This window comes from Plasmodium knowlesi, assembly GCF_000006355.2.
Source record: "Plasmodium knowlesi strain H genome assembly, chromosome: 14".
Classification (NCBI taxonomy): Eukaryota; Apicomplexa; class Aconoidasida; order Haemosporida; family Plasmodiidae; genus Plasmodium; species Plasmodium knowlesi.
Window position 1 is genome coordinate 1,518,424 of NC_011915.2, and position 20,246 is coordinate 1,538,669.

At 37.5% G+C, this 20,246-nt stretch overlaps 8 protein-coding genes across 8 annotated transcripts; 6 read left to right on the forward strand and 2 right to left on the reverse strand.

Annotated features, from left to right (window-relative positions):
• Positions 1–27: 27 nt before the first annotated feature.
• Positions 28–1,100, reverse strand: PKNH_1435000 (conserved Plasmodium protein, unknown function; the record flags this gene model as incomplete). Its single annotated transcript, XM_039113658.1, has 3 exons — positions 28–81; positions 721–819; positions 1,047–1,100. 3 exons carry the CDS (start codon positions 1,098–1,100, stop codon positions 28–30), a joined length of 207 nt encoding a protein of 68 aa, XP_038970029.1.
• A 661-nt stretch (positions 1,101–1,761) lies between these two features.
• PKNH_1435100 (conserved protein, unknown function) lies at positions 1,762–2,217 on the forward strand (the record flags this gene model as incomplete). The annotated part of the gene is made up of 1 exon (XM_002262195.1): positions 1,762–2,217. One exon carries the CDS (start codon positions 1,762–1,764, stop codon positions 2,215–2,217), a length of 456 nt encoding a protein of 151 aa, XP_002262231.1.
• A 533-nt stretch (positions 2,218–2,750) lies between these two features.
• On the reverse strand, positions 2,751–6,503 carry PKNH_1435200 (conserved Plasmodium protein, unknown function; the record flags this gene model as incomplete). Its single annotated transcript, XM_002262196.1, has 1 exon — positions 2,751–6,503. The coding sequence occupies one exon, from the start codon at positions 6,501–6,503 to the stop codon at positions 2,751–2,753; it is 3,753 nt and encodes a 1,250-aa protein (XP_002262232.1).
• Positions 6,504–7,332: 829 nt separating this feature from the next.
• PKNH_1435300 (radial spoke head protein 9, putative) lies at positions 7,333–8,436 on the forward strand (the record flags this gene model as incomplete). Its single annotated transcript, XM_002262197.1, has 1 exon — positions 7,333–8,436. One exon carries the CDS (start codon positions 7,333–7,335, stop codon positions 8,434–8,436), a length of 1,104 nt encoding a protein of 367 aa, XP_002262233.1.
• Positions 8,437–10,386: 1,950 nt separating this feature from the next.
• PKNH_1435400 (serpentine receptor, putative) lies at positions 10,387–12,174 on the forward strand (the record flags this gene model as incomplete). Its single annotated transcript, XM_002262198.1, has 1 exon — positions 10,387–12,174. The coding sequence occupies one exon, from the start codon at positions 10,387–10,389 to the stop codon at positions 12,172–12,174; it is 1,788 nt and encodes a 595-aa protein (XP_002262234.1).
• Positions 12,175–13,557: 1,383 nt separating this feature from the next.
• PKNH_1435500 (serine--tRNA ligase, putative) lies at positions 13,558–15,222 on the forward strand (the record flags this gene model as incomplete). The annotated part of the gene is made up of 1 exon (XM_002262199.1): positions 13,558–15,222. One exon carries the CDS (start codon positions 13,558–13,560, stop codon positions 15,220–15,222), a length of 1,665 nt encoding a protein of 554 aa, XP_002262235.1.
• Positions 15,223–16,019: 797 nt separating this feature from the next.
• PKNH_1435600 (conserved protein, unknown function) lies at positions 16,020–16,913 on the forward strand (the record flags this gene model as incomplete). Its single annotated transcript, XM_002262200.1, has 1 exon — positions 16,020–16,913. One exon carries the CDS (start codon positions 16,020–16,022, stop codon positions 16,911–16,913), a length of 894 nt encoding a protein of 297 aa, XP_002262236.1.
• A 936-nt stretch (positions 16,914–17,849) lies between these two features.
• PKNH_1435700 (glycerol-3-phosphate dehydrogenase [NAD(+)], putative) lies at positions 17,850–19,635 on the forward strand (the record flags this gene model as incomplete). Its single annotated transcript, XM_002262201.1, has 5 exons — positions 17,850–17,894; positions 18,133–18,591; positions 18,760–18,891; positions 19,043–19,345; positions 19,471–19,635. 5 exons carry the CDS (start codon positions 17,850–17,852, stop codon positions 19,633–19,635), a joined length of 1,104 nt encoding a protein of 367 aa, XP_002262237.1.
• Positions 19,636–20,246: the final 611 nt, after the last annotated feature.

Genomic DNA, 20,246 nt, shown 5'->3' on the forward strand with positions numbered 1-20,246 from the left:
TTTGTTTTATGCCTTCAAAAAAGTGAATTACTTTTTTTTAAAGTAAGAAAAATATTCATTTGCGTATTTAAAAATATCTTCCTGAATTGGTATGTCAAACGAGTACATATATATAAACATACGTACAATGAAATTTTATATAAAAAAATGAAAAGGAAAATTATACGGCAATTACACCATAAAGTGGCGATAACTGCGTAGCGGGCGCTCTGTTTAACAAAAATTAGTTAAGAAGAAATAGTGAGGAAAACGTTTTCACGAAATTAACGAGCGCGAAAAAAAAAAAAAAAAAGGAACCAAAGAGCAACAAAAAAAGATATGGGCCACTAGCAGGGAAATAAGGAGAACATGGTGACGCATATATGCATACGCGCGGTGCCATTTTTTCCTTTCACTTTTTCATCCTATTTGTCCCCCTATTTTTGCTCTTATTTTTCCCGCGATTTCTTCACATTTTCATCCATTTAGCATTTTTTTTTACGCATTTAAACAACTCTATAATAACGAACGTTTTTGGAAAAGCATGGCACATAAATGCTTTTTTTTGAAGACCATGCTTTGTGTTTTTATCAACGAATTTGCGTTGAATTTTCACTTGGTTTTATTTATTCATTTTTATCATTTTTGGGTGTCCTTTTAGTGCCCTTTTTTCCGTTTTTTTTTATACTCCCATAATCACAATTCAAATGAACAACGTGTCACTATTTTGTTCATCCTTACCGGTGTATGCAACAGAACGGAGGATATGAAGTCATTCAACAAGTCTCGCAGTTCTGGGTGTGTCTCCATGTACTTGGCGTTTTCGCTTTTTAAGTTGCCCTGGTGTTACAAATAGCCAAAATGTGTGTACGAGTATGTAGGTATTGATGTGAGCGCGCCCATGTAGGCACATATAATGTGTATATTTTTTTTTTTTTTCCTTGCGAATGCGGTGAACGAGCTTGTGCATGTGGGAAAATATGCGCAAGGTGTTCCTATGCAGGACACCTCTAATAGGGAATTAATTCAATTCACACGGGCTCTGTTTTTTGCATATATATTCGTACGGTCTCAACGTCAAGGTTATCCTTATCAATCAAATTGAGATCCTTCTCTTCCATTTTTATTTAAGTATACACTGTGGAGGGGGCTACTTCGTTGGCGCGTATCTCCTTTAAAACGCGTAAATGAAGAAATGCATAAGTGTGGCACAGAGCCGGTGAATGTACCTTATCGTGCTTTTTTTTTTTTTCACACTTTCACGCTTTTACTTTTCGCCCTACTATTTATACAAGGTAGGAGAAGCAAATTACTCAGTGAAGCATATTTTAAAAAGCGAAACTTCCTAGTTAGATTATACGTCGCTAGCACTATTGAACGTTTGCATTTGTGCACTATTAAATTGTCGAAGAAACGGAAAAGGTGCCCCAACATGTGAGCGAGCATACGACATCACTGCGTTTCACCTTTTAATGGTCCACATGAGGACATTTAAAATGTGCTCCTATGCAAATTGGGAACGTTTAAAATGCCATTTTTTTTTTTTTAAATAACACCACCTATTCGTGTTCATGCGAAAAGACAAAGGTTAACATTTTCAATTGCGGAGAAAGGGTACACACGTGTGCAGGGTGCGTTAGAGCTCCGTCTTGCCTCAGCATATAACAGAAGGATATCCTAAAAATAGTTCCCAAACGCATATTCAAAGAAGTAAAAAAAAAAAAAAAAAAAAATTCACACTAAATGTACCACACTCACACTTAGGGCACCTACTCTATTATAATGACAAAATTACACGCTTTAACTTACTTGAAGGGAAATAATTTTTTTCTTCAAAACCGTAAGCAGTACTACAATTATGGAACAACAAAAGGGGCGATGTCTCTACAAAGCCTTTGCCATCATTTTATAAGACGCACATGTGCAGAAACAATACATCCATTTTATTATGAGAATTTCTCAACCCTAGAAAGGAATAATAACCCGGCTGAAGGTGCAAGTAGAAACCAAGAGGATAATAGGAACATGCGTCATTCCTTGACGACAAGTGGAAAGAAGCAGGGGGAAATAAACGAAGCAGACAATAGGGACGAAGTTAATAATGGAACTATGGAGGAAAATCACAAGGAGATAATCTCGACAGATGATTCATTACAAGAATTTGGATACAAATATGAAAAGCACGAACCAACCATGTTTGGTGATTGGGCCCACAATTGCAGAGTCACAGATTTTTAGGCTCCACCATCCCTACTACGATTGGGCTAATATGTATGCGCATAATATATTTACTTCCATCATATGAGAGATTTTACACGATGCCCAAATTTGCCAGGCACGAATAATTGAATAGCAAAGTACTGACATTGAGCTGATCAAACATATTAACGCTTCAAATTAGTAGAGATTCATAGGTTGATGGAATTTTGCGAGTTGCTCCATTTTTTTTTAGTGTGACTCTTTCAAAAGTAGGACGAATAAAAAAAGAGGGGGAATTTTTTATAACTGTGAATTATGACACACCTTTGGAGGGAGTCATTTTTTTGGTGAAGAAACAATCGAAAGTGATGGCAAGGGGGTAGAAGTAGTATTGGACGCAGTGTTGGTGGGCACCCCCTAGACGGGTAGGATGAAAGGCATGTACATGGGAATACAAAAATACGCAAAAAAGTAAATACAGACATGCGAAAAGACATACATCGAGACGTACACGGACAACACACACAGAGGGGCAAACAAACAATAAAAGGGCAAAACTAAGCCGAAGGAAACTACGACTCGCTGAAAAAATCGGAAGAAAGGAGCTTCTCAATTCTGTTGAGGACAGAATTGCATTTGTTCTCAAAATTCTCCCCCCAAAAGTTGTCAAGATCTTTTATTTTATTTTGGATTTCATTTTCCATGTAGGAAATCTGCAAATTTGTGTTGACGAAATTGTCATTCATAGTTAGCCGTTTGATATAATTCGAATTGACATTCAAATCGAAATTATTTTCCATAGCGAACTTATCCATGTCTGAAGTTTTGTTTGATTTATTCGACATTTCTAACTCAAAATGGTTAGAACTATTTATACCTGAGTGGTGCATAATATTATGAGAGCCGCTCATTAAAAGTTGCGAATTCGTAATAGATGTTGAGAAATCCTTGGACATATTTTTGCAGATTTCATTTTCCTGATCGAAGGAAAACTCCAGATCGCTACCGTCCTTATGCCCTTCCTTTTCGAAATTCTCAAAAGTGTTCTCTAAATCGTTGTAGTGCATTTTACCTCCAGGTTTTTGTTCATCATCCTCATTATGCACGAGAGGTGCATGAGATATTCTAGACCTACGGGAAAATTGCGGCACATTACCCTTGCTGTCACCCGTGGAGAAATAATTCCTACTTTGTTGTTTCTTTAAATTGTAATTTTCGGACGTATGGATTGTGTGATTTGTTTGTCTATTTTCCAGAGCGTTTCTTGATTTGCCCATTTCGTTTACACCCTGGATTTGTGAATTGTTCATGCCCCACTTGGTTTTAATACCCTTTTGGAAGGCTTGCAACAAATCAGCCTTCTGGTCATCATCGCGGACACACGTATTGAATTTTTTATAATTATGTGGGATGTTCTTCCTAGGGACATATTCACTTCTGTTCAAATGGGGCCTGTTTGATCTGTTATCATAGTAGTGGTTCATTTCATTTATATATTTTCTGTTTTGTTGAAATGAGTGGGATGGTTCAGGTGGTCTCTCTTCCAAGTTATCATTCGGATGGTCCGCGTAGCCCTTCGGATGGTCTGCGTAGCCCTTCGGATGATCGGCATACTTTTTCAAGTTGTCCGGGTCGTGATGGCCATTGTTCATGCTTCCACTGCTAGCGCTTTCCGTGTGGCTGCGCCTCGACCCAGATACGCTGTGACTATATTTAGAATTGCCAAACGTATCATTTGTCTCTGTCAAAGTTTTCCACATTTCGTTATGCTGACTTTGCGAATTCATGAGGCCGTTCCGAGATTCTGTCAAAGTGCCATTCGATTCTTTGTAAACCTTATTTTGGTTGATAAGGTTATTATTTGGACATGGAGAAATACTTCGTAATTGCATCTCACTATGGCTCAAATTGATTGGACTTCTTCTCGATTCTGTGTGCACTATCCCTGAGTTGACATTGCCATACTGCGATTTGTGTGTGTAATTTCCCGGTTTGATAAAATTGCTACGTTCGTCAGAAATATCATTGCTCATTTGGTGTTGACTCTTATTTAAGCTCGTGGAACTACTATTAATGTCTGACATATTGTCATTACATTTTTCAATATCATATTGCGATTCGATTAGATGATTGGAGGATTGTTCAAATTGTGAGTCCATCAAATGGTCTGTGTCTTCTCCATATTGGGATTCTATCATCATATTAGATGGATCTTCATGTTGTCTTTTTGATTCCATTTTTCTGCTATGTTTGCTTACGCTGTTTCTATATTCCATTTGGCTAGCTACCTTCATGCGGTTATCTGCTGATTCTTCCGAGGTGTTCATTAAATGCTCTTGTCCGCTCTCACATTTTAACGAACCATTTTCCATGTTCATTTCATTTGTTGATTCTGAAATGCTACACACGGAGCTGTTCAGGTTAAAATTTAATTCTATTAAACTCTCGGGCATTCTCATAGTCCTCTTTTCAGATAGGATCATATTATTTTTGTGTTCCTCAAAATTTTCCCGCGATCTGTTATTATAACTATTTTTGGATGATATGGAATATCTCCTTGATTCTATTTGTACATTTTCTACATGCATATAACTTCTCCTCGATTCTATGTGTCTGCTATTTGATTCATCCCTCTTGTATACCTTCTCTATTTGGCCACTCTGTCTCCCTGATACATTCTCTGCTGATATGTCTTTGGCATTTATAGATTTGGATAAGTCTTTCCTGGTGGATAGACGGCTGGGTTGCGATTGGATAGAATTTATAGCTGTGTTGTACTTGAGGAATTGCTCATTCTGGTGACCTGTCGACTCGATTAGATGTCCCCCCAACTCCTCCTGCACATGTATTGGCTGTGTGAAAGACCTACTGGAATGAACGTGCCTTCTATTACCCCTCGTTTTCTGCTCCAACTCAGCATCTACGCTTTCTTTAAATTTCTCCCCACTGATTTTTTCCTTCCCTTCCCTCATATTACTGTTTAACATTTTATAAAACTCCTCATTTTTTGTGGAAGAATTATTATTTTTTAAAAAGCTTTCATCGAAATTATCCCTATTTCGGGTTCTCACATTTTCCTCATTCTGTACATTTTGTCTGTCACCAGATTCACCTATATCAATATACCTTTGCGAATGTTGTAGCGAATTTAAGCTATCTCCAGTCGGATCATTTCCGTCTATCCCTGCATAGAAATTACCACTTCTATCGTGCGCACTACTGTCCACTCTGTCGCTTTGTTCCAGCAAGTTGGAATTATGATAATGTTGTCCCTTGTAAATTATCTGCCCCCCATTTGTGGACTCCTCCGCGTTTTCCCCATAATTGTCAGGAGAACGATGGTGCATGCCTTGTTGCGCACGTTCATTTTTCTGCAATGTCCAATTCCTTTCTGTGGAATTTAGATTTGTCTCCATGTTTCTTATATCCCCACTGGTTACAGACACACTGTTATTTGCACTTAACTGGGGGGGTATGCTTACTGCTTTCGTGTTATCATAAAAATGATCAGTGTGGTCCCCCTTCATGTGGCCAGTACCGCTTTGACCAGTGCCTGTAGTTTTGTTAAACGATTTACTCGAAATGTAGCTGCTATTGGGGGGTATATTTTCATTTACCGGTCTGTCACTTTGGGGGAAGTCGTTTGTTTTCCCCTGATTGCTCAGTAGTGATGAATTCTGTTTGTTATTTTTTGGGCTCCCTACAAATTGTTTAAATTCTCCGTCCATTTTACTGTTTCGCAGATGTTGTATATCCCTGTCTACATTTTTTGGAATAATTTTGTCCCGTACACTATTATACGGGGAGGGGTTCTTAAAGTTCGTTCCTTCTGTGTGGTTATAAACATTACTGTTACTGGGTTCACTACTATTTGAAACATTATTCTCTTCCTTATTTTTTGCTGAATGCTTTAGCCCACTGTTTGGAATATCTCCCTTTTGACTATACTCCTTTGCCAAGTCTTCGTTGTAGCTCTCCATGCCATATTCACTGCTGGAATTGTCGAGATTTTTTTTTTCTTCAAAACTGGAACCGCTATTAAATTTTTCATTTTGATTAGATAATGCACCTTTGTTGGAGGTAATTCCTACCTCTTCCTTGAAACTCCCATCTAGGAAAGAGTTCCTGCTCGTTTCCAAATTGTGCGTATCATTCATATGGGATATTTTTTTTCCATTTTGTTTTGGTTTTTCCTCAAATGCATCTACACCATTGAATACATCATCACTTTTGAGCGTTCTATTTTGTTTCGTATATTTACTGTTTGCTATAAAGGCCTCTCTTTTATTGACAGGCTCATTTTTCTTTTTCCTAAAATAATGCATTTTGTCTGAGAAATACGAGGGAGAAAAGTATGTCTATCTTAAACTCTTGCTTCAGCGCCCACTAATTTCTGACAATATGCGAGCGCGATTTTTTCCCTCCCCCCCTTTTTTTTTGAAAAGAGTGCAAATGTTTGGCATATTTTCGAAAAAGTAATAGCTCAGAAGGGGAGCAAAATAAAAGGAAGCATGGGTTCTACAGCTATACATTTTTTTTTTTCATAGTGACAAAAATGCAGATTTGTTAAGGGAGTCACTTCCTACGCATGTGCAGATGGTTATATCCACGCAAATGCATCATTTTTATATCTATGTATGTATGTATGCATGTATGTATTTATGTTTTTTTTTTTTTTTTTTTTTTTTTTTTTCTTATGTCTTGCTGAGAGCAAACTGTCTAACCCCGATGCGCCACAAAATATACTGATCACGCGCAGGTAATTGTCATTAAATTTAGTTTCTCATGTTATTTATGCCTTCAGTGAGTTTTAAATCAGAGGGGGCAGAAATACATTCCATCCGTGACTGGGCTGTTGTAAGGGAAGACCTCAATTTGTCCTATGATAACTTGTTTTTCTTGTAAATTCGGAGGTAGGTATTCACTAAAAGGGAGAATCGTACCTTTCTAAGCAAAGAGAGAAAAAGGCACATTGCGGGCAGGGGGGGGAAATGCAAGTTGCTCATTTCGCGCTATTCACGGAGTAGCCTTACGCCGGTATCAAACAAAGCTTTGCGGCGTTGCATCCCCCCACGAATGAGTGCACCAGATAGAAGCACACACACACAATACGCATACACACAAAAACGCGACACCCTTTCCACATCAGCCGAAATGATAGAGTTAAAGAATTTAGATTTCCATTTGGAAAATTTAGGCGAATCCAACAGATGCTTCAACGATGAAGAAAAACTGGGGTTGTTATACGGCATGACCAATTTGGAGGAAAAATTAAACAAGCAGATTTATTTGTGGGGGAAAATAGAGGGCATACAAAATGACTATTACATAGTCTACTACCTCAATCAAGATAAATTTTTTCCAAAAAAGAAATTTTACTACTGTAATGATGATTACGAATTTAAGGAAGTAACGAAAGGGAATGATAAGTTGATAGAGAAAGTGGAGAAGAAGACGCCATTCACCCTTTTCACAGGGGTGCCTGGCAGTTTATATTCTGAAGGTCGCAAGTCGAAGGGGGGGCAAGATGGAAGTCACAGCGATGGGATCCAAGGTCAATGCGCCGGAAGTGACAGTAGTGAGGCCTCTCTAAGTGACAGCGAAAAAAGTAGCACCGTACAGAGTAGTTCCGAGCAGAGTAGCTCCGCACAGAGTAATAGCGAAAATAGTGACAACTCCAAAAGTGAACATCAAAATAGTGAGGACACCCAGGGAAGACACCAAAAGGAAGGCGCACAAAGCAGTGAAAGCGAAATAGAAGGAGGAACCCCCAAAAAAGAAAAAAAAAAAATAGTGGAAAAAAATAAACAGAAAGAAAGACAGAGCGATATCACGGAGCTTGAAAGACTATCCTATGTTATAAGAAAAATCGACGAAGAAGCATTTATTGTACCTTACAATTCTGTAAAAATAACAAATAACTTAGAAATGAAATTTGCCAACTTCACTGGATTCAATATGATAGAAGCATTAAAATTAACATCGTGGGTTCACTTTAGATACCCTAAAAATTTAACGTACGATAAAATTAAGAGTTACAATACATTTTTTTTGAATAATTTTCTCGATTCAATTAAATCAGATATTCCTACAAGCATGTGGAATGTAAAGGTTAATAACCAGTTAAGTAAAATTTCCATAATGAATTGTTTCTACCCTGGTTATGTTTTTTATCATCTTTTGAACACCCCTTTTTATGCTTCTGTGTATATAGGCAATGGCATTCCCAATTATGACCTCCCGTTTTTGTTGCCTTAGCGCAGATTGTTCTGCGGCTGGTGGTGAGGAACTGCTCATTTGGAGGGGGGGGAAGGGAGGAGAAAAAAAAAAAAAAAGACCTGCGTTATTTCGCTGCTTCTACAACTTGTAGATGCAACTACGTTTGAATACGCATACATAAATGAACTACATGCATATGGCTTGCACCCCGTGAGCCAATTAAGTGTAACACTTTTGTTCTTTCTTTTCCTCTCTGGTTTGAGCGATGCCCTGGATAATCGGGTATTAATTCATACGCCTCGACAAATTTAGTAAAAATGTAAAAGTTGTCCCCTTAAAAATGATGGTCGCATGATTATCCACGGTCCACATTACTGTCAGAGGGGAGTGGTCATGCAAAAGAATTGCTTGATTCTACCCACACAGGTAACAAACAATTACAAATACGATTTGCTCTCCATAGAAGCTACTGGTGAACGTGTGTCCTTCCCGCCGAAAAACCCATTTGATGCAATCATTCCTATGCTATCCCCATTTTGGCGTTACCGTAACTGGTTTCCCCTTTACAGGGTGTGCTAATCATGAGCTTGCGTTTTCCAGGAGGAATTTTCTCCTTTTTCATTGTTATGAGTTGAAATAGAGACACATAATTTTATTACGTTCTCCTGCCTCGTGTAGCGTGATAAGATACATAACACGTTAGGAAAAAAAAAAAAAAAAAAAAGTTATTTTATTTTACCATTTTTTTTTATCATTATTCTTTGCCGTTATTCTGGTAATCTTCACGCGTCTGCGCAGTTATCCACTTGGCCTACTTCACGTATGTGCCAGCACCTGCTACACGCTAAAGAGGGTTAGCCTCCTCTGTGGGCAGATCGCACCGCATCGATTTTGCAACCTGTGGGCTGAAAAAATCGAAGCGGAAAATGGATCAAACTTGCTATTCCGAGCAAATTATACGATGTGGACAGTTGGAGGAAAATTCAGGAAAATAATTTCTCACTGTGTTAATGAAAGGGGGGTGGAAAACAAACCTTCTTGGGCATACGCATTGAGTGTGTATCACACGTAATTCATGCTCTACGTTGTATGCAATATACCTGCGAGAAACATTCTTACGGCAGTATATACCCGGAAAGTATGTATGGGGAATTTCACAGACGAATGACCCGCGAGTTGAATTACAAATGCATTTGCTTCGGAAATACTTAAAAAGCTGTGCGGCTTTGGTACACACGGAAGGGTAGGGAACTAACGGAATTTAAAATATGCATTCGCTATGCATATGGGGGAAAGAAGAGTTGATATGTGAAAATACACGTAAACATTCGAACAACTTTTCTGCGTTGGACTAAGCTTTGCCGTTACAAATCTGGAAATTGTGGCCCTGCTTCGTTTCGTTTCAATTTTTTTTTTTTTTTTTTTTTTTTTTTTTTTTTTCCACGCCCTATTTTTTGATAATAAATGCAGTATTCGTTAAAAAGAAAAGAAATAATTTTGCGAAATTGGAATAACTATAAACTGACACAGCGTTGCGTAGCTTCTTATCGTTTTTTTTTTTTTTTTTTTTTCTTTTTTGCCTCGATTTCAGTCCACTCCATTTGACTTCCCCCCATTTGACTTCTCCCCATTTGACTTCACTCCATTTGACTTCGCCTCAATGGATTTCTCCCATTTGATGTACCCCCATTTGACTTAGTTTCCTTTTTTTTTTTTTGTTTTTCCATTCATTTGTTTGAGATACACGCGCATTATTACCATTTTTGCGCTCGCCACGACCTCCGTATGTATGTTTAGCATACATATAAGGCAAGAAATCGTAGATAATTTTAACCGTAAGGTTGGTCAAAGAAGCTGCGTAAACGCATTGAGCAGTCGCATAAAACAGTCGCGTATTTACGTACTCAGTACTCGCGTAAAGGCGCTGATACCCAAGTGAAGGAAGAACCCCCCCCAGCCAACCCCACGTCGTACATAAAATATAGCAGGATGATATGGAAGTCTACTCAGAAAGTTAAATGCAAAACCGAGTTCCTGATCGTAGTGTTTCTTGTCCTGTTTGCAAGCATAACGAACAGCCAATTGATAAAATTGGATGGACAAAAAATAAGCACCAACTACATTCTATACGTTCTTAAGGGTCTATACATATTCGGGAAAAATGACACTCCATACGTCTTGTTGGGGGAGAAGAAGGACATGGCAACGAAGGGGCCGCATGCAATTTTTGAAAACATAGGAATCAGTACCACAGACAATAAAAACACGAAATATTTCAGCTTCGACATAGAGGAAAGCAGAACGAATGGCCAGGAGAATAACGAATCTGATGAGGAAAACAAGTCGGACGAGCACCCCACCTCGGAGATGAATCATAGCAGTGATGGGGATGACGACGACGATGATGAGAAGGATAAAAAGGATAAATTTAAAATCAACCTGTATAAGGATAATCCTTACTTAAGAAAAAAAAAGGAGTATATGCACAAGCACGAAGATGACGAAGTGCTAGACGCAGGTAACTTGTTTTTGGAAGTAATTATAATGAAGGAAAGCGATTTCAATAAGTTTTATTTACCAAAAGATACGAACGTATGTTGTCACATGGAAGAAAATGGTATGGATGGAAATGATTCATATACGTGTCCAGGAAGGGGGTACCTAAAAAGGTACGTAGAGGAGTCGAGTATGTATTCATTAAAATTACCAGTTTATTTTTTGAATGATAGAATATCGAACGACGATGAAATATCTCCTCTAGAGAATGAAGTAAATCATGAGAATTTTTTAAAAAAAATTCAAAATAAACATATATACAACATAGACGATACGGATGTGTACGCATTATTTTTATCAAATTGTTCAGATAGTAAAAAGTATGAATTAGAGCTACATGGTAATATACACATTTTGAATAAGTATGGCTATCTACCAGGGGATAAAATACCAAAGCTAAATTTGTACGTTGTGTGTATGCTTATTTATGCGATTTATTTGTTTACCTGGATATATTTACTAATAAGGAACAAACAGTTCGTTATCAAAATTCAGATATGGATACTGGTATGCACGTTTCTCTACCTGATGGAAAATGTCTTCCTCTTTCTGTACTTTTTGGTTTACAACTTACGCGCAAGAGTGAATAGCAATTTGCTCTTCCTTTCAGTATGTTCAAGTATATTAAAGAATGTATGTTCCTATCTTTTAATTTTACTGGGCTCTCTAGGCTGGGGATTAGTCATCCCAACATTGGATAAGAAAACGTTTATTAAGATAAAAGTGCTCTTTTTCTTTTTTATCATTTTTGACTTCATAAAACAATTTTTGGACATGCACTTAACCGATGCAGAAGTTAACGCAGTTTATTTCCTCTTCTGCATAATTCCAGTAACCATTATTTATTCTATAATTTACTTGTGGGTATTTACATCAGCTAGCAAAATTATCATTCAGTTAAATGAAGATAAACAGTACGAAAAGTTGAACATGTTTAAGAAGTTTTTTAACGTATTAATTTTTTCACTTATTTTTTCAGTCATTTCTTTTGTTATAGATATAGTCGTTATGCTTTTTGTGGATAATACCATATGGAGTTTGAAGTGCTACATTAGCGAGGGAATTATCAGTTGCTTGTTTTTGATCATCATCACAGCCATGTTCATGTTGTTTAGGCCCTCGGATAGACTCAAGAGAATTTCGCACTTTACGGAGATTGGCGACATGGATGAGATGGAGGACTTTTCACAATTCAAGGGCTCCATCGAAGACATTTCGTAGTTTTCCCCCTTAGTCTATTACAACGGTTAGCCCTTTGTGCAGCGCAGTGGTCTTGACATGTTCACTCCTGCTCAAACCACTTATCATTCAGCATTGTGATAGAAACAACCATGTTTTACCAAATTGGTGTCTGCCCCCAGGAACGACATAGAGAAAACACAATTGTTAGCGATGCGCTTATGCGTAGCATTTTTTCTATCCAAGCATATTTCCCATTGGTCACATATTTTTTTTTTGCGCCCAATATGCCCTGTTTGTATAGGGTCGCATACATGTGCACACAAATACCCTCACAAAAGTAAAAGATCATCTGATTTTTTCATTTTTTTTATAGTTCGTTTGCGTTATAATTTCCCCCTCTTATAAATAATTTATTAATTTGTTTTCATATAAAACATAAGCAAAAAAAGAGAAAAAAAAAAAAAAAAAACAACATTACGTACAAAACTTATATCATATGTGTCTCCTTCATGTTGGTATGAAGATCGAATTCAATTTTTTTCCTCGTGTCACTTGAACACTGTGTGCGTCAGTGCAAAATGGGTCAACAGAGCACATCACTATTCGCTTCCATCTAGGTGGCATTCTTGCATGTAGCACATGCCATATGTGTTTAATTTCATTAAAAGAAATTCTATAACTGCCACTGTCCCCTTTTCCATATAAAAAAGTGCCCTCTATTATTATTACCGAATGGGTGCTTCCTTTTTTTTTTTTAGCTTTATCGCCCCCCCTGTTTTCGCTACAACATTTTATGCCTTATTAAGTGCATATATAATTTTACCTATATTATTATGCAAATATACGCACACGCATATACGTGTATGCGTGTACCTTCATCATGCGGAAACACCAAACCGCTTCCCAGCTTTGAATATACTTCCCCTTTAAAAACCCCTTTTGTAAATTTTTAGAAGGTATCACCTGCGAAAGTGGAACGCTCCCATATGATTTTTTTTTTTTTTTTTTTTTTTCCAAGTTGGCATAAATAAACGCTCCTGTATTTCTGTAGCATCGCTAGATGTTTTATCGATACAGCCTCTGCGCCTTGCCCTCGCATGATTCCCCCCTCCCTTCCACTTCGTTCCTGTGCGTTTAAGCAATTTTTCCCATTTACGATGCATTCTATGTTGTCCCGTAACAACGTAGGGGTACCCACTTATAGACCACATCTCTGACCATAAGCGTGCCTTTGGCGAGCTCTGGATGTGCGCAGAGAGGAAGGGAAAATGCCTCCATACATAGGCCAAGTTTAAATGCACCAATGGGAGATACACAGGCATTTTGACGATAACCACTTTGAGAAGACGCCTATGCGTGTAGGTGCAGAGACACGCAAAGGCAAACAACACAGTAGCATAGCTAGAGGGCCCAATATGTAGCATGCATATGAGAAACCTTTCCCTACTCTGCATACTGCTATGCGTACATTGGGCACTTGGAAGGCGGAACAGACATGGGATCAAGTACTACATAAACCCATGTTACGGGGACCCCCAATGGAGAGACCTACGGGCAGTGAAAAAACGCACCCCCTTAGTGTGCAAGAACAAATGCACTGGTGACCAATGGAGAGAAGACGAACAAACCGAATGTGGTATGAGTCTTAACATTTTAAAAGAAAATGAAAATAAGGTAATTGAAAATTTAAAAAAAAGGGGAATGGATAAAAATATTGACAATGTTAAAATCTTAAAAGATTTAATAGAGGAAAAAAATAAACTCGAAGTGTTAAGAAATAATCTCCGAAATATGAGAAAAGTTCTATCCGATCGGGTGAGAAATTTAATGTTTGCTGAAAATGCCACTGATGAAAGTGCAACTCAGGGGAGAATGTCAGACGAAACACCACTCTACATTGATAGGAGTAAAGTGGAAACGGAAGGACACAATCCACTAGAGGATACCCCTTTTGAAGAATACAATGTCGAACGAGTGAAAGAACAAATTAACCAGATAAACGAGCAGATTAATATTAACGAAACGAAGATAACCCATTTGAGATACAAAATAGAGGACCATTTCAGTAGACTCCCCAACCTTCTACTGAACAAAGTACCGGAGGGGAAAAAAAACAACAAGAACAAAATAATCAAAATGTATAAAAGGAAGAACATACAAACGGACAAAGATAACACCTCCATAGAACCGCATGAAGAAATTTTAAAAAGATTCGACAGGAATCAACACATTTTTGCAAACATAACAAACAAAATTGGCTTTGGCTATAACATACTAGTAAATAATATTGCAAAATTGGAAAGGGCATTAATTAACTTCATGATTAATACACATGTAAATAAATTTCATTACACGTATGTGAAAACGCCAGTAATAGTTGCCAGATCGGCCTTAACAAACACTGGACAATTACCAAAATTCGAAAACGATTTATTTAAAATTAATGACAATTATAAAATTCTTAATGAAGAAGCTTTTCTAATTCCTACTAGCGAAGTTTCTCTATTAAACCTATTTAGAAATGCCCACCTAAATTTTGAAAATTTACCTATTAGATTAGTCAGCCATTCTTCATGTTTTAGGATAGAAAAAAACTTTACCTATGGAAAAACATCCAAGGGATTGTTGCGTGAACACATTTTCGAAAAAGTAGAATTAGTTAACATCACCGATAGGAGGAGTTCTCATGTGTTTTACAAAGATTTAATTAAACATAGTGAATATATTTTAAAGAAATTAAAAATTCCATACAGAGTAGTTCTTCTAAATTCCTTTGAAACTCCATTTTCTGCATCCATCTGTTATGATTTAGAAGCCTGGTTACCAAGCCAGCAACGATTTATTGAAGTTTCTTCCTGTTCCAATTGCTTAGATTTCCAGGCAAGAAAACTAAATTTAAAATATAAAAAAAAGGACAGTAACTTTTTCTGCCATACTATTAATGGATCCGGTTTGGCCGTAGGGCGTGTCTTGGCAATCATCCTAGAACAGTACCAAATAGGGGGGAACTCCCCAAATGAAAAAAAGGAGCTCATAATTCCGAAGCCCTTGCGGAAGTTTATGAACGCGTCAATCATTAGTTTGTAGCAGGTATGCTGCTGTATTATTTTAACGCATTCCCTTTGCAGGAATAGGTGAGCCTATTGGGACACCACGTGTGGTAGACTCCTACAGAGCACCTCGCTATGTGACTGGCCTCCCAATTTTTGTTACACCCACATGAAGTGCCCTCTAACACATTTACCATTTCCTCAGGGAAAACAAAAAAAAGAATAAGTGCACAGAGGGCAAACTATAATTTGTCAATAATGAAGCCATTTTTTAACGCACATGTGCGAATTATTTTTTTCCCATCTTGGGATCACTCAAATTATGTGCACTCCGAGGGGGGCATGTAAAGTACGTCGTTCACGCTAACAGTTTTACGTGTTACATAATTGCGCATCTTTAGCAGGCGATATTGCAATTTCATCACCATCAGGAGGTTTTTTTTTTATTCTGTTTTTTTTTTTTTTTTTTTTAATTTTCACGCTTCTTAAATGTTCATTTTCGCCTGATCGATGACTTGTGTGTATTTCTTTCTCCCTTGCTACATTTAAATAGCTACGACATGAACAAGTTAATTTTGTTTTTTTTTTCTAACTCCTGTTAGTACCAACTCAAGTTGTTCCATCCAAAGGGAAAAAACTGCGTTAATTAAGTATCCCCCTCTTAGCATAACAATGTGGTACGAAGGCAGGATAAAAATGTAGAGCTGTGTATGTAAAGCGACGCTTGAGTGTACGTATGAGTATACCCTATTTGTACGCTACATCACAGTGAAACCCCGCAAGCTGAACCTACACAGTGTTAAGGATTTTTTTTTTTTTTTATTCCACTTCACGATGATAAGTTTATTTCGGAAAAAATCCACCAATTTGATTAATGCTCGTTACAGAAAGAGGGAACTGCACATTAAGAAGTGCTATAACTTAAGGCGGGAATTCACCAGTGGGAAGGCAAGCGGTGGTAAGATCGGGCGGAGAGACGTCAAGATTGAGAACTGGGGAGAAAAAGTGAACCCACGTGTGAATACAGAGAGAAAAGGAAGACCGACCTTTCCCGCGAGTGTAGAGCCGGATACGGCCACAAGTGAGGAGGATCCCCGAGACATATATTTTAAGAACAAAATTATCGAAAAGAAAGTAGCAGACATAATGATAAAAAACAGCCACAACGAATCCTTGTTCGAATTTCTGCCCATGGAAGGGAGAACGAATAAAGTTCCAAAAGGTTTCAAAATATGTCAGTGCCTTTTTTTATTGGCCCTTTCTAGTGGAGTGTTACTAATTCATATACTTCCAGAAGTAGGCAAGGAAAATTACATACGAGACATTTATTCCTTCGAAATTTATTGCTGTTCATCCATTTTAGTGTTCCACGGAGGGTTTAATTCATTGCTTCAATTAATTCAATATGGAGTACCTCCGAAGAGAAAGTACAAAGGATTGTACAACAGCCTACGTTTGATTTCGTCCATAATTCCATTATTTTTTGGTTTAATAACATCGTCGTTATGTGAGAGTTTTCCCAAAGATAGCATTTTACTTTTAATGCTATCGTACACATCACTGTTGTTGAATTATTACCTACTACACAACAAGTGCTTAGTTCCGGCATGGTTGTTCCGACAGTGCAAGCTTTTAGTTTGCTTCGTTTTATTTAATTTGGTTTTGTTGTTAATAAGCGAGGCACAGATTTACAGGGGCAGGAAGGTTTCCATCCAGGTTGATGACTAATCAGAAAAGAGGGAGGCCTTTTTCGCGAAGAAGAAAAAAGTGTGCTGTGGAAAAAAATTGGTCATTGTGGAAAAAGATAGGTATACAGTAAAAATGTGTACAACTGGGAAGTAAAGCTCCAAGGAACTCCACAAAAAAAATGCAGCAAGGAAAAGAGAGAAAAAAAAATATATGTATAAACATGTGTACGTATAAACATTTGCACACATTCGCAATTCATTTTAAAAAGGAACAAACAAAGGAAACACCGCCATCCGCAAAACGTAAAACAATTTTTGCGCACTTTTAGGAATGAAATGGTTTTCGAAGCGAATCAAAAAAGAAGTTCCACAGTCGACATCATAAAGTCTTTGCGAAAATATATACGGACACATGTAACCATATATATACACTTATTTTACATACAGCGAAAATATATGCGCGCACACATTTCACATGGGTAACATGCGAACACATTTTTTAAACTGTCGGAAAGTTTTATCGACAAAAAAAATATATTTCACTTAAAGGTATCCCATAACTTCTTTTCGCTGCTATATATATTTTTTTTTTTTTATTTTCCCCTAATTTGTGCAAAAATAAACGTGAATAATTTTTTATATTTGAGAAAAGAGAAATAGGGTCATTCGACGGAGGAGCACATATATCAGGAGAGAGTCACGAAAAAGCGAAGGAGAAAATGTACATGTGGGGATTACATATGCGCATGCATATAACGCCCCCATAGTAACGAACGCAAAGGAACAGCACTAAGGAGAACGCAGAATTGCTGAAAAGTATATCAACGAGAAGGGCATGTCATCCCTGGGGGCACACTATTCACATTAAAAGTGAAGAATTAAAACGAAAAAGTTACCACATATTATAGGGTTTGCATAGTACATATATTTATTTCTCCTTCCAAATAGCAACTGTGCCATTTTTACAAGGCAAAAAATGTACAAGAGCCTGTTCGATAAGCTTAAGGAAGGCCCACTAAAGGTAACACCCGAAGGGAGGGGAGGAAACAACCTGGCTGAGTAATACATGCGAATGTGCACAGGGGAATATATAAATATATATGTGCATACCCATCCGCGAACACACTTCGCCTATCCATCCCATGCCACAGCGTTACAACTGTGCTAGTGTAGGAGTCAGTCGAGTGTGCACATGTATGTGTTATTTTTTATTTTTTTTATTTTATTTTATTTTTTTTTTTTTGCACCGCCACGAACAGATATCCATCCTGGGCAGCGGGAACTGGGCGAGCGCAATCAGCAAAGTCGTGGGAACGAATGCAAAGAATAATTATTTATTTGAGAATGAAGTGAAAATGTGGGTACGAGACGAACGGGTAAATGGAGAAAGTATAGTGGATATAATTAACAAGAAGCATGAAAATGTAAAATACTTAAAGGGGGTGTCCTTACCGCACAACATTGTTGCCTATTCAGATTTATCCAAAGTGATTAATTCTGCTGACCTGTTAATATTTATAATCCCATCTCAATATTTAGAAAACGCATTAAAGTTAATAAAAGAAAACCAATCCATTAATATAGGGAAGCACACAAGGGCTATTTCCTTAACTAAAGGATTTATCATTAAAAATAATGAGATGTATCTGTGCTCCAAGTACATTAGCAACCTTCTGGGAATTCCTTGTTCTGCCTTGTCGGGTGCAAACATAGCCATGGTAAGTGTACGTGTGTCAGCGCCTCTACGAGGAGGAAGCACCGTGAAGAGTATATATGTTCATCTAGGCTCACATACACACATGTAATGTGTGCACTTTTGAGACATTCAAAAGATTTTCACTCCATTCGTATATTTTTGTGTGCATTTTAACGTGCCCTTTTAACAGGACGTAGCCATGGAAGAATTCTCTGAAGCCACTATAGGAGGAAATGAAAATGAAACGCTTCTAATTTGGCAACGGGTTTTTGACTTGCCCTATTTTAAAATAAACTGCGTTAATGAAACTGTGGGCGTTGAGGTAGGGTTTCCAATATGAATAATAAAATATGACGCCCCGTTGCCATATTGATATGCAAACATGTATTTTTTTTTTAATCCATTTACTCATTGCATAATTATGTGTGGCGCAAATTTTTTGTTCACACGTTCTCCTTCCCCACGGTGTGCAGATTTTCGGTGCGTTAAAAAATATCATAACATTAGCAGCTGGATTTTGCGACGGACTCAATGCTTCCACCAATTCCAAATCGGCGATTATCCGAATTGGAGTTAAGGAATCCTTCCTTTTTGGGAAAACATTTTTTAACTATTCTGATGTAAGCATATTTTTTGAGAGCTGTGGCTTGGCTGATATCATCACATCCTTCCTGAGCGGTAGGAACGCAAAGTGCTCTGCGGAGTTTGTAAAGTGTAAGCCAAAGAAGACGTGGGAACAGCTGGAGAGTGAAATCCTCAAGGGGCAGAAATTGCAGGTAAGTAAATTTTTAATATGGAGAGAAATATTTGTACATACACAATCCGATGGCAGTGTGTTGGCATTCCGTTGGATGGAATGGTTGTTACCTCACTTTGTAATTTTTTTTTTTTTTTTTCGCAGGGAATTGTGACTTTGAAGTACGTTTACCAAATGATCAAGAAGAATGACTTAACCCACGAATTTCCTCTTTTCACGATTCTCCACAAAATATCGTTTGAAAATGGGGACCCCCGAGAACTGTTGAACATATTTATGAACAATACAGTTTCGGGAATAGCGACGTAGAGAGTGGGGGAACCTCCGAGGTCAGCTCAAACGTGAGTTTGAACGTTCGGGCATGTGTGTAAAAGTCATGTGTACGCTCAGACAGAATGTTCCTATGTGTCGTGTTTGCATATTTTAACCCTCGAGCAAATGGGTCCGTAGCATATATTTACCGATGAGATTGGTTGCGTAGGAATAATATGAACACCAAATTTTGTTCAACATTTGTAACGATGTTTTTGTTCCATTTTCCTGGTAATGTAGAATTGTACCGCTTTTCTGAATTTTGAACGTACTTAATAATTAGTATGGCTTTTTTTCTTTTTTTTTTCTTTTTCATAATTTACCATTGGCAATATGTAAGAATACTTTTCAGAACTGCTCCTTTTTCCTTGTAACATGTGCCATTAGTTTTTTATCATATGTCTCATCATTATTACCTCTTTTTTTTTTAAAAGAACGAACTCTTTGAATATGAACCTATCCTCCTCTTATGTACACTACAATAATTAAACTGAACTATGTGCATTATTAGCACTTTATGCACGTTTTGTGCTGTTCGAATTTCCCATTTTCTTGGGAAATATCGAAGAGAGTAGCTGTTAGAAGAAAGGGAAGGAAGAAATGGAATG